Raw genomic sequence first — 13,571 nt, forward strand, 5'->3', positions numbered from 1 at the left:
TCCCCTGTCTTGGAAGCAAGAGAGGGTATGCCGTTCTCAAGCCTATTGAGGCATTAAAAATGTATAATGAGATGTTTTTAAAGTACCCACTAGATGTAGAATATTCAGTGGGCACCTTTGTGTATGTACCACACCTACCACATTTCAATACTGATGTAATAAACAGTAAATGATATCAATTTTTAAAAAGTCTGAGGGCGCTTGTCTGGAATGAGCACTTCGTTTTCTATAATGTGTAGTGACTTTTACATAAATAACTGGTAGGCATTGTACAGTTTGACAATCTACTGGGCCTGTTACTATGCATTTTAAAAGGGCAGTATTTCCCTAGCAATGTAGTTGTATCTGTGTCATTTCCAGGATATTAGAGAGACTAGATGGGTGAGGTGATATCTTTTATTGGACCAACTTCTGTTGGTGATTGAGACAAGCTTTTGAGCCACACAGAGTTCTTCTTCAGGTCCGGGAAAGGTATTCCTAGCGTCATCCTCAAAGGAAACTTACACAGCGCTTTTCAAAAAATGAGCCTGGGAACTTAAATTCATTACTTTGCTAGACGCTAAAAATTATGGACTGAAGAAAGACACTGGATTTATGGCTTATTACAAACAGTCTGTAACCCACTAACCCCTACTTTTGTGCTATGACTGCAGAGATGTTAACGGGCCACTCTACCTTGAATGGTCCCTTACAACAGTGGTTCTCACCCAGGTGTATGTGTACCCCTGAGGTATGCAGATGTCTTCCAGGGGGTACATCAACTCATCTAGATATTTGCCTAGTTTTACAACAGGTTACATAAAAAGCACTGGCGAAGTCAGTAAAAACTAAAATTTCATACAGACAATTAATTGTTTATACTGCTTTATATACTATACCCTGAAATATAAGTCCAATATTTATATTCAAATTGATTCATTTTATAATTATATCGTAAAAATGAGAAAGTAAGCAATTTGTCAGTAATAGTGTGCTGTGAGTCAGTAGTTTTTAAGTGAGATGAAACATGGGGGTACGCAAGACAAATCAGACTCCTGAAAGGGGTACAGTAGTCAGGAAAGGTTGAGAGCCACTGCCTTAGCATATGAGCTAATTATGTTCACTAAACAATCTGTTCCACCTTACCTTTTGCTGTGAAACTGGGAGTACCTTTCCCAGACCTGAAGAAGAGCTCTGTGTGGCTCGAAAGCTTCTCTCTCTCGCCAACAGGTTGGTCCAATAAAAGATATTACCTCACCCACCTTGTCTCTCTAGTATTTCCTTAGTAATTTATGTAGTTAGTGGCGGGAGATGTCTGTGGAGTATTTTAAAAAACGAAAAGGAGTACTTGTGGTACCTTAGAGACTAACCAATTTATTTGAGCATAAGCTTTCGTGAGCTACAGCTCACTTCATCGGATGCATACTGTGGAAAGTGTAGAAGATCTTATTATATACACACAAAGCATGAAAAAATACCTCCTCCCACCCCACTCTCCTGCTGGTAATAGCTTATCTAAAGTGATCACTCTCCTTACAATGTGTATGATGATCAAGGTGGGCCATTTCCAACACAAATCCAGGTTTTCTTTAGGATTTTGATTTTTTTTTTTTTTTTTTTACAAGGAGCACAAGTTTGAAAAGGAATTTTTTTTTTTCCTTTGGGCTGCTGGTAAGCAGGTTTCTAAGTAGTTGGAGGTTTTTTGCTTTGATTTGGGGCCAGAGCAGAGACAAGGGAATTGTCTTTTTCTGTAGGCTGACAATCACTATCAGAGAATAGGTATTCTACTCCAGCACAGCAAAATTTTACAGCCAAGTTTTGTTTGTTTATTTCTAAACCTCGGGTGTAAAGTTAGTTAAAAAACAGAGAGGTTAGGATGACAAAATCCACGGCTCAACAAAAGCTGGAATTAGCCAGATTTTCAGGCTAAGGAAAAACAAAGGGAACATGAAAGACAGATAGAACTCATGCGGCTGAAGAAGGAGGAGAAGGAAGAAGAGAGGAAGCATGTGGAGAAGGAGAGGGAAAAAGAGAGGAAGCATGCACTGGAGATGGAGAAGGTAAAGGCTCAGCAGAATATACCAACAAACCCTAGCAATCCTTCTCCAGGTACCACTCCCCATCCCAGAAAGTTCCCCACCTACAAGGCAGGTGATGATACTGTGGCCTTCCTAGAAAACTTCGAAAGGGCCTGCCTTGGGTACAACATCTCTACCGACCAATACATGGTAGAGCCTCAACACCAGAGGGCCCCACCGAATCTGAACCGGCAGCAGCCGATAACCCTACACAAGAGGCTCAGCCGGAGCCTGAATCCCAACATAGTGCACCAGCAGAAAGCGGTTCACAGTCAACGGAAACAGCCCCATCCCCTACATCGCTTCCAGAGGGACCAAGCTTAGGTCCACAATCCAATGAGGAACTGATGTCTCCAGCATCAAGGGAACAGTTCCAGACCGAACAGGAAGCAGATGAAAGCCTCCAGAGAGCTTGGACGGTGGCACGGAGCAACCCACCGCCTCTCAGCTCTTCTAATCGATCCAGGTTTGTTGTAGAAAGAGGACTTTTATACAAGGACACTCTTTCTGGTGGACACCAGGAAGATTGGCATCCTCAGAGACAGTTGGTAGTTCCAACTAAATAGCGGGCCAAGCTCTTGAGCTTAGCCCACGATCACCCTAGTGGCCATGCTGGGGTGAACAGGACCAAAGACCGTTTGGGGGGGTCATTCTACTGGGAGGGAATGGGCAAGGATGTTTCTACCTATGTCCGGTCTTGTGAAGAATGCCAAAGAGTGGTAAAACCCCAAGACCAGGTCAAAGCCCCTCTCCAGCCACTCCCCATCACTGCAGTTCCATTTCAGCGAGTAGCTGTGGATATTCTGGGTCCTTTTCCGAAAAAGACACCCAGAGGAAAGCAGTACATACTGACTTTCATGGATTTTGCCACCCGATGGCCGGAAGCAGTAGCTCTAAGCAACAGGGCTAAAAGTGTGTGCCAGGCACTAGCAGACATTTTTGCCAGGGTAGGTTGGCCCTCCGACATCCTCACAGATGCAGGAACTATGGAAAACCTTTGGGAAGCTCATGGGGTAAACCACTTGGTTGCCACTCCTTACCACCATCAAACAAATGGCATGGTGGAGAAGTTTAATGGAACTTTGGGGGCCATGATACGTAAATTCGTAAATGAGCACTCCAATGATTGGGACCTAGTGTTGCAGCAGTTGCTCTTTGCCTACAGAGCTGTACCACATCCCAGTTTAGGGTTTTCCCCATTTGAACTTGTATACGGCCGCGAGGTTAAGGGGCCATTACAGTTGGTGAAGCAGCAATGGGAGGGATTTACATCTTCTCCAGGAACTAACATTCTGGACTTTGTAACCAACCTACAAAACACCCTCCGAACCTCTTTAGCCCTTGCTAAAGAAAACTTACAGGATGCTCAAAAAGAGCAAAAAGCCTGGTATGATAAACATGCCAGAGAGCGTTCCTTCAAAGTAGGGAACCAGGTCATGGTCTTAAAGGTGCTCCAGGCCCATAAAATGGAAGCATCGTGGGAAGGGCCATTCATGGTCCAGGAACTCCTGGGAGCTGTTAATTATCTCATAGCATTCCCCACCTCCAACCGAAAGCCTAAGGTGTACCATATTAATTCTCTAAAGCCCTTTTATTCCAGAGAATTAAAGGTTTGTCAGTTTACAGCCCAGAGAGGAGACGACGCTGAGTGGCCTGAAGGTGTCTACTACGAAGGGAAAAGTGCTGGTGGTGTGGAAGAGGTGAACCTCTCCATGACCCTTGGGCGTATGCAGCGACAGCAGATCAAGGAGCTGTGCACTAGCTACGCGCCAACGTTCTCAGCCACCCCAGGACTGACTGAACGGGCATACCACTCCATTGACACAGGTAATGCTCGCCCAATTAGAGTCCAACCTTACCGGGTGTCTCCTCAAGCTAAAACTGCTATAGAACGGGAGATCCAGGATATGTTACAGATGGGTGTAATCCGCCCCTCTGGAAGTGCATGGGCATCTCCAGTGGTTCTAGTTCCCAAACCAGATGGGGAAATACGTTTTTGCGTGGACTACCGTAAGCTAAATGCTGTAACTCGCCTAGACAACTATCCAATGCCACGCACAGATGAACTATTAGAGAAACTGGGACGGGCCCAGTTCATCTCTACCTTGGACTTAACCAAGGGGTACTGGCAGGTACCGCTAGATGAATCTGCCAAGGAAAGGTCAGCCTTCACCACACATCTCGGGCTGTATGAATTTAATGTACTCCCTTTTGGGCTGCGAAATGCACCTGCCACCTTCCAAAGACTTGTAGATGGTCTCCTAGCGGGATTAGGAGAATATGCAGTCGCCTACCTTGACGATGTGGCCATATTTTCGGATTCCTGGGCAGACCACCTGGAACATCTACAAAAAGTCTTTGAGCGCATAAGGGAGGCAGGACTAACTGTTAAGGCTAAGAAGTGTCAAATAGGCCTAAACAGAGTGACTTACCTTGGACACCAGGTGGGTCAAGGAACTATCAGCCCCCTACGATGCCATCCAAAAGTGGCCTGTCCCAAAGTCAAAGAAACAGGTTCAATCCTTCTTAGGCTTGGCCGGTTATTACAGACGATTCGTACCGCAATACAGCCAAATCGCCGCCCCACTGACAGACCTAACCAAAAAGAAACAGCCAAATGCTGTTCAGTGGACCGAAAAGTGTCAGAAGGCCTTTAACAAGCTTAAAGCGACACTCATGTCTGACCCTGTACTAAGGGCTCCAGACTTTGACAAACCGTTCCTAGTAACCACAGATGCGTCCGAGCGTGGTGTGGGAGCAGTTTTAATGCAGAAAGGACCTGATCAAGAATTCCACCCTGTAGTGTTTCTCAGCAAAAAACTGTCTGAGAGGGAAAGCAACTGGTCAGTCAGTGAAAAAGACTGTTACGCCATTGTCTACACTCTGGAAAAGCTACGCCCATATGTTTGGGGACGGCGTTTCCACCTGCAAACCGACCATGCTGCACTGAAGTGGCTTCACACCATCAAAGAAAATAACAAATAACTTCTTCAGTGGAGTTTAGCTCTCCAAGATTTTGATTTCGACATCCAACACATCTCAGGAGCTTCTAACAAAGTGGCTGATGCACTCTCCCGTGAAAGTTTCCCAGAATCAACTGGTTAAAATCGTCCTTGAGATGTGGAAAATATTGTTAGTCTTTATGTACTTGGTAGTATATTTAGAGATGCATGTGTCTTATTAGCTCTGTTTTCCTAGAGCTCCAGGAAGAAATCCCAGCCAGTGTTTCACCCTAGCTGAGATTTGGGGGGCGTGTCATAAATATAAAGGGAAGGGTAAACCCCTTTAAAATCCCTCCTGGCCAGAGGAAATCTCCTCTCACCTGTAAAGGGTTAAGAAGCTAAAGGTAACCTCGCTGGCACCTGACCAAAATGACCAAGGAGGAGACAAGATACTTTCAAAAGCTGGGAGGAGGGAGAGAACAAAGAGTCTGAGAGTCTGTCTATATGCTGCTTTGCCAGGGATAGAACAGGAATGGAGTCTTAGAACTTTTAGTAAGTAATCTAGCTAGGTATGCGTTAGATTATGATTTCTTTAAATGGCTGAGAAAAGAATTGTGCTGAATAGAATGACTATTTCTGTCTGTGTGTCTTTTTTGTAACTTAAGGTTTTGCCTAGAGGGATTCTCTATGTTTTGAATCTAATTACCCTGTAAGGTATCTACCATCCTGATTTTACAGGGGTGATTCCTTTACTCCTATTTACTTCTATTTCTATTAAAAGTCTTCTTGTAAGAAAACTGAATGCTTTTTCATTGTTCTCAGATCCAAGGGTTAAGGATCACTTTGTAGCTACATCTGTGAAGTTTGGAATAATTAAACCTGTGAACGTGTCGTTTTTATATCCAATTTAGAACTCGTTGTCGTAATGCTGGTCCTGTATCACTGTCGGAAAAGAGCATCTCCCAGGTTGCAGAAATATTTAAAGCAAGAGGTCACTGTCAAAACTGTGACAGACTCTTTGTAGATGAAAGCCAGATCAACCAGCATAGCCATGCAACTCAACACAAAGTTAAAATTATTACCACAATGGAAGAGTCCATCTTGATGTTTTGCCATATTAATGAAAGAAATAAAAACCCATGTCAGCTGAGGCAGATTATAAATCAGTCAAGGTCTTCACTCCTTAAGAGACCATTGACTTTGAGTGAGCCTGTCTGTGAAAATGAGTCTGCCATTTCAAAACGGAAAAAGGATTTAGAAGAAAAAAATCAAGAGGCTGGAGTAAGCCTACGTCAAGACAACACAGGCAAAATAAAAGCCTGGTTCTGTGAATGCCTTCTGAAGTTTTCTACTGAAGAGTCAGTTGAAAAGCACGTTCTGTCAGCAAATAGAATCTGTCACAAGTGTGCTGTATGTGGGAAGCTTGCTGAAAACTCAAGCATCATCCGTCTGCATATGAGTCGGTTCCATGGAGGGGCACACTTAACTAACTTTATTTTCTGGTGCCGGGCATGCAATACAGACCTACTGAGAGAAGAGAACATTATGGCACATGTCACTGAATTTCATGGTGGACATTCTTACTATTATGAACAGGAAGCTCTAGAGAATGAACCTATGGCATCCTCTTCTGACACACTGTGCAATATCTCCAAATGGGAAGAGCATCTTCCTAGCCCTGTGGATCAGTCCCTTGAGAGAAGTCCTATTTTAGGAAAATGGCAATGCTGCATTTGTGAGGAAATGTTTGAGTCTGAAGACAGCGTTAAACAACATTGTATGTCTTTAGGAAGCCATCAGTTTCACAGGTATTGCTGTGGCTTGTGCAAAAAGCATTTTCACAAAGCAGAAACACTATACCGACACTGCCAAGAGCAGCACAGCCAAGAGATACAGGTTAAATATTTTTGTGGCCTTTGTGGTGATCTCTTTTTCGATGTTGAGGAAGAATTTCTAGTCCACTATAAGGGTTTCCATAGCACAGATTACATGTTTGTGTCTGAAGAGTCAATAAAAAATAAAGACGACCTTACACTATTAGAAAAAGGTGACTTTCTAACCTGCGGCTGCCGGGAAGAGTATATCTCCAGAGTAAATAGAAAGGAAGATCACCGGAATTGTCAGAAAGCCCTACTGGAAAAAGGCAATCTGTGGTTTCGCTGCTGCTTCTGTTCAGCAACGGCACAAAATTTCACAGACTTGAATGATCATCTCAGCAAAAGTCACACCCCAAGGAAAAGCCATGAAGAGATGTATGTTGTGAGATGTGGTGCATGCAACAAAAATTTCCACGATATTGTGAGTGCCCATCAACACTATCATGATAAACACTGCTTCTTGCAAAAGCCTAATATAAAACATTTCGGATCAGAATCAGAAAGCAAAGTCTTCTACTTTACAGCCACTGGTGCTTGTGTGGACAAGAAGCCTGATAAACTAAAGTTTCCAGCAAATGTAACTAAGGTTCAAAAAAAGTCAGAATCTCCTTCTCTAAAGAGAGAAGAAGATAGAAGGAAAGAAAGAAGTGAGAATAAAGCATATTCTGAAGAGCATGGTGAAGAAGGTATGTAGAAATTATGTCTTTAGTTTGTTTTTTAATGCACAGTAGGAAAAAAATACGGTTGTAATATGCTCATATAGAAATTGTTCAACAGAACATGTAAATATACCATGCACCTATATCCAGTCTGTACATATGAAATAATGTAAACTCAGTTATATGTTTAAAGCTGTAATTTTAGTAAGTTTCTGGTGCCAAATCCCGAGAACTAAAGTTGAACTTTGTATTACTAAGTGCTTTATCAAATCTGTTTCTTGTTTGTACAATACAAATAATTTACCAAGACACTCTGGACCATGCTTAACATGGAATTCTGTACTGACCGCAGGAATTAGCTGGAAATTGGACAGCAAACTTCAGATGCTGCTCTTCGTCCTCTTTTTCTTTTCTCAATCACCCTTTCTATGAAGGGAGAAGACACTTCAGTAGTAGGTTAAGTCAAAGTTAGGGAAAATCACAAGGAAGCTGTGAGAACCACATAGAGAGAGGGGGTAGCTTTTGACTCCAAAATGGATGCCATTCAGGGAAAGCATTCCTTCTACCCAACCTGGTGTACGTAAGCAGCTACTTGTAACCTGCGCCACTGCTCTACCCTGCCTACTATTAAGTGGTGTTTAAAAACGAGCAAACAGCTGGTGTCCCAGTGGGAGGTGCCCTTTGAGAGACTTGAGCCCAGAATCACTCATCAGATAAAAAAGGACTTGGGAACATTTGGTATCACTTAAAAATTCACTGTCATAATGAAAGGACCAACAGTAAAGGGATCCAAACAGATTCCTATCCAAACCCCTCCCTTTGGCCAAGGCAAATGGTTGCAATGTGAAGTCCTCACAGGGAATAGAAGTCCTTGGAAGACCAGGGTGGGTAAAGAAAGGTCTCCTATGAGAATACAAAGTGTGTGTGTACATACATAAGTGAGATTTTTCTATGTGCGCACACACACACACACACACACACACACACACACACACACACACACACACACACACACACACACACACACACACACACACACACACACACACACACACACAGTGATGCAGGGTATCCCAGCCTATTATTAAGGTTGCCTGATGCTTTCTATTATAAGACTGGTTTCATTTGCTTATCACTTTCACTGAAATTTTCTATACAGGTTGTGTGCCTCAGGCTGAATTTTTCTGAAAAATTATTCTGTAACTATTTATGAGAATGAAGCAATGAAATATGGCCATATTAAAAAATTCTGGCAACCTTTTCTTTAAAATGCCCCCATGCTTTTGAGCAGAGACTTGAAATGTAGCAAGGGGTGTCCTTTGTGTCAGGAATGTGCCTTTTGCTGTCCCCATGAAAATCTATCCTAATAAAACCAATTTATAAGCCATTGCACGTGCTCAGTCGACACTTAATCCTGGGTCACAGCTAAAATCCCCAGAGATTGTTTGTTTGCACTGAGCATGCTCCAGCACAGAGCTAAAGAAGGATGAGCAGGACTTTCCCTTCAGTAACAGCATTTCCTGGCTGCTTCAGTCCATGATGAGTCCATGTCCTGGCACTTGAACTAAGAGCAGGAAACTCCCTTGCTGGGCCCATGGAGTGTGGAGGAGGAAGTCACCTGAATCAAATGCAGAGGGGACAAGAGCTGGATCTGAAGATGAAAAATAGTAAATGAGACAAGAAGCCTCTGGGGAAAAGAAGACTGATATTGGGAGCTAGGGAGGGAAATAGAGGGATAGGAGATCGTGATTGGATGAAGAACAAGGGGAAATTTGGGACTGGCTGGGCAAGAAGGCTGGAACTAGGAACCAGTGGGGTGAGACACAAGCAGGAGCGTAATGTGGAGAGGGAGCTGGGACTGGCTGGGCTAAGAGATTAGAACAAGTGCACAGTGGGAGTGGGGGATGCTGAAACTGGATGAAGAGTTTATGGGGGGAAACTGGGAGTGGAAGCCAGTGGGGACAGGGACGTGGGTATGGCGGTGACTAGGGACTGGCAGTGGGTCAGGGAAGAGAGAGATCAGATGAGGAGCCAAAATAGGTGACCTGGGACTGGCTGGGCAAGGAGAGAGGGCAGGGAACAAAAAGATCTGGATTGGTGGGGACTGGGTGTGGCTTGGCAAGGAGACTGGGATGCAGAGTCCAGATGGTGAAAGTAGGATGGGAGGGTAGGAGACTGGGCCTGGGATGAGAAGCCTGAGGAGTAGAGAGTAGGATTGGCTAGGTGAGGAGAATGGGTCTGAGACAAGGAGTCGGGTGGGAAGGGACAGGAACAATGTGGAGGGGACTGGGCAGAAAGGGTCAAGCTTAAGGGAAAGAGGTATAAGAGTCTGTGCCACCTGGAGTGGAACCCAAAATTCCAGAGTTTCTCCTTTCCTCATCTTGTCAGCAAATATCAGAGAAACCTGTTAGCAAAGTCTGTGTTCTCTCCCTCTAATAGCTGATCCACACAGAGAAAAAACCTACTATAGCTGGCAGTTACTCTGTTAACTCATGTGGCAGAAGTCTGTGCAGTGGATTTTAAGGTTCCAACCTGATGGCCCATGTGGGTGTCAAGATGAAGCCACATGATGGAATTTGGTTTTGCAGGTTTTTAATTAGTTTTTAATTTTTGTCGGTGATTTCCTACGTTAAAGGGACAGTATTAAGGTTGCAAAGTTAAGCACTGAAACGTTAGGAAATGCTAGAATTAAGACTATTGTAACCTTCATTGGGCCCGCTTATGTGTGTTCATTATGATAAGGTCCTTTATTACATGATCACACACTCTGCTTGACTTTCCAATCTTAATAATGATCCTTTAACATAGTTTTGTGTGTGTAATAACTTGACACAGCTTACATTATTAACTGCATGGGTTTTTCTTTGCCCACTAAAAAATGCATTCTGTAAATGCATGTTAGATATTTTGTTATAATATGACCAACACTCCCTGTTTATATGCCATGTCTTTGCTGGTCATGGGGTTGACCAGCTGTTAAAAATTAACTTTGTTTTAATGTGTTGTAAATTCTAAAACTAAATGGATGATCAACAGCTTGAACGTCTTGTAGGAAGTTTGATAGAGCATAAAAAGGGCATCTTTTATGCTTTGTGAACACAGTTCCATCTCGAACAAATGGTTATTACATTCATCAAATATATAATCCTGAGTGTGGTTCTCTTCCTAGTAAATTTACAGATTACTAAAAGTTACCTCAAGTGGTTAAAAAAATTGCTATGAAAATAATTACATTTAGTGATCATACTATATTTTATAGTTTTTAAGAGTTATTGCTTAGAATTTCTTACAGAATAGCAAATTATATGGATTTCTTTTGAAAGCACAATTGAGTTGGGAGATGTACAGGCTGGATAAAAATGGAGGTAAATTTAAAATATATATTTTTATCCATTTGAAGACAGTGAACTGCCAGATTTTGACTATCTGCGCACCATGACTCACATCGTGCTGGTGGACTTAGACAACTGGGGAAGGTTTTTCATTCATCTGCCAGCCAACCTGAACCAAGGGACATTTGTCTGGGGCTTTCAAGGTAAAAGTTATCTAAGAAAATAGCATGAAGGGCTTAACAGAAACCCAAAGAAATTCACTAACAACATTGTAGAACCAGACTGGGCAAAGAACAGGATCCTCGTTGTATTCCAAAGTGGACCTTCTATTGCATCAACATAGTGTTTCCCAGGCAGCCACCTATAGAAAACTAAGATCATAGAATCATAGAATATCAGGGTTGGAAGGGACCTCAGGAGGTCATCTAGTCCAACCCCCTGCTCAAAGCAGGACCAATCCCCAATTAAATCATCCCAGCCAGGGCTTTGTCAAGCCTGACCTTAAAAACTTCTAAGGAAGGAGATTCTACCACCTCCCTAGGTAACGCATTCCAGTGTTTCACCACCCTCCTAGTGAAAAAGTTTTTCCTAATATCCAACCGAAATCTCCCCAACTGCAACTTGAGACCATTACTCCTTGTCCTGTCATCTGCTATTACTGAGAATAGTCTAGATCCATCCTCTTTGGATCCACCTTTCAGGTAGTTAAAAGCAGTTATCAAATCCCCCCTCATTCTTCTCTTCCGTAGACTAAACAATCCCAGTTCCCTCAGCCTCTCCTCATAAGTCATGTGTTCCAGACCCCTAATCATTTTTGTTGCCCTCTGCTGGACTCTCTCCAATTTCTCCACATCCTTCTTGTAGTGTGGGGCCCAAAACTGGACACAGTACTCCAGATGAGGCCTCACCAATGTCGAATAGAGGGGAACGATCACGTCTCTCGATCTGCTCGCTATGCCCCTACTTATACATCCCAAAATGCCATTGGCGTTCTTGGCAACAAGGGCACACTGCTGACTCATATCCAGCTTCTCGTCCACTGTAACCCCTAGGTCCTTTTCCGCAGAACTGCTGCCCAGCCATTCGGTCCCTAGTCTGTAGCTGTGCATTGGGTTCTTCCGTCCTAAGTGCAGGACCCTGCACTTAGGACGGAAGAACCCAATGCACAGCTACAGGCCAGCACGTCCCTTGGCCCGCACCGCTTCCCGCAGCCCCCATTGGCCTGGAGCGGTGGACCACGGGCAGTGGGAGCTGCGATTGGCTGACCCTCCGGACGCGGCAGGTAAACAAGCTGGTCCGGCTTGCCAGGGGCTTTCCCTGAACAAGCGGTGGACCAGCTTTGAGAACCACTGAGCTAACCCTCTCATACTGGAAGTTTGACTTGACTTAAATGTGTAGCTGAGAGCTGTGAAAGGAAGGTAAAGAAAAATGGTTTGTAGGATCCCTCTTGGTCATTTCCACAATTCACACTTACCAATAAGGGATTTCTTGACTCACAGCATTGCGTACTTGTAACTTATTTAAAATATTAAAACTTTTCTTGTACTCCAGCTGGTGGTTGTGAAAACTCCAGAATGTGTGGATTTATGTGAGACATAAACTAATATCCGATAGATACCCCAATTATATTAGGCGTATGTTGAAACAGACTGTACGCATTATATAGTAACTGTAGTGAGGTCCCCTATATAAATAATGTATCAAATATATTAATATTTTCTTGTGGAAACCTCTGATTATGACCCTCAAATAAGTTGTGTTAAACGCTTTCTGTGGTGGAAGGCAGCCTTTGATGCAAGATGTACCTATTTATGCTGATGGAAACAATATTCAGACTTTCTTCACTTCTGATCCTGAGAAGATAACTCTTACAAAAACTAATATTAGAGGCACCATACAGACACAGTTTACCCCCTACATCAACCTCTTTTAGAATAGAGAATAGTATTTAGTTTTATATAAAGTTTAGTCAAAAATAAGATGTTCCATTTTTCAGACCTATTCATTTGTTTTGTCATTTTCCTCTCCTTGAGCTGTTTGATTGTTGCTTATGATGGTGTGGTGTTATACAGCTTTTATCCTTTGTTGCTTAGGAGGACACAGCAATTGGAAACCTCCAGAACAGTGCAAAATCTTTAATTACCTTAATAAGATTGGATGTTTCTTCCTTCATCCACGCTGTGGTACCAGAAGGGAAGCAGCAGACTTCGCACTCTGCATGCATGTAAGTCATTGCTCTATCTATTTTTGTGGTTTACTTTTTTTGTTGGTGATAAGGTGCATGGGGATGGTATATTTGTGTGCAGTACAGTACATTATAAAACAGTCATGATGAAAATTGCTGTAATAAAACTTCAGATGGGAAGAACAGATAGTGGATCTGACCAGAGAAAAAGGGAAATGGTTTATAAATATAATGCTTAAAGGAAAATTTCTTCTACAAAGGAGTTTTCTGTTTCAAAAGGCTACCTGGTAACTGAATATTTAGATTAATGTCTCCCTCACCCCCACATAGGCTGGCCGTCTGGATGAGCACCTGCCCAAACAAATTCCTTTCACCATTCTCTCTGGAGACAAAAGCTTTCTAGAACTGGAGGATCAGTTTAAGAAGACTCAGCGGACAGCTCACATCCTAAACCCTCATGACATCGATGGAGATATGATGTGTGCCTTACTAAACAGCATTTCAGATACTACAAAAGGT

General features: G+C 43.0%; 1 protein-coding gene across 5 annotated transcripts in view; it reads left to right on the forward strand.

The window, feature by feature from the left end:
* ZNF451 (zinc finger protein 451) overlaps positions 1-13,571 on the forward strand; it is a 77,910-nt gene that overhangs the window by 44,514 nt on the left and 19,825 nt on the right. For all 5 annotated transcript variants that reach the window (XM_074947874.1, XM_074947870.1, XM_074947872.1 and 2 more), the window contains exons 10-13: positions 5,911-7,562; positions 10,936-11,070; positions 12,961-13,091; positions 13,383-13,569. In XM_074947874.1, the coding sequence (XP_074803975.1) occupies positions 5,911-7,562; positions 10,936-11,070; positions 12,961-13,091; positions 13,383-13,569 (2,105 nt within the window). The remainder of the gene's footprint in view (positions 1-5,910; positions 7,563-10,935; positions 11,071-12,960; positions 13,092-13,382; positions 13,570-13,571) is intronic.

This window comes from Natator depressus, chromosome 3, assembly GCF_965152275.1.
Source record: "Natator depressus isolate rNatDep1 chromosome 3, rNatDep2.hap1, whole genome shotgun sequence".
Lineage (NCBI taxonomy): Eukaryota > Metazoa > Chordata > Testudines > Cheloniidae > Natator > Natator depressus.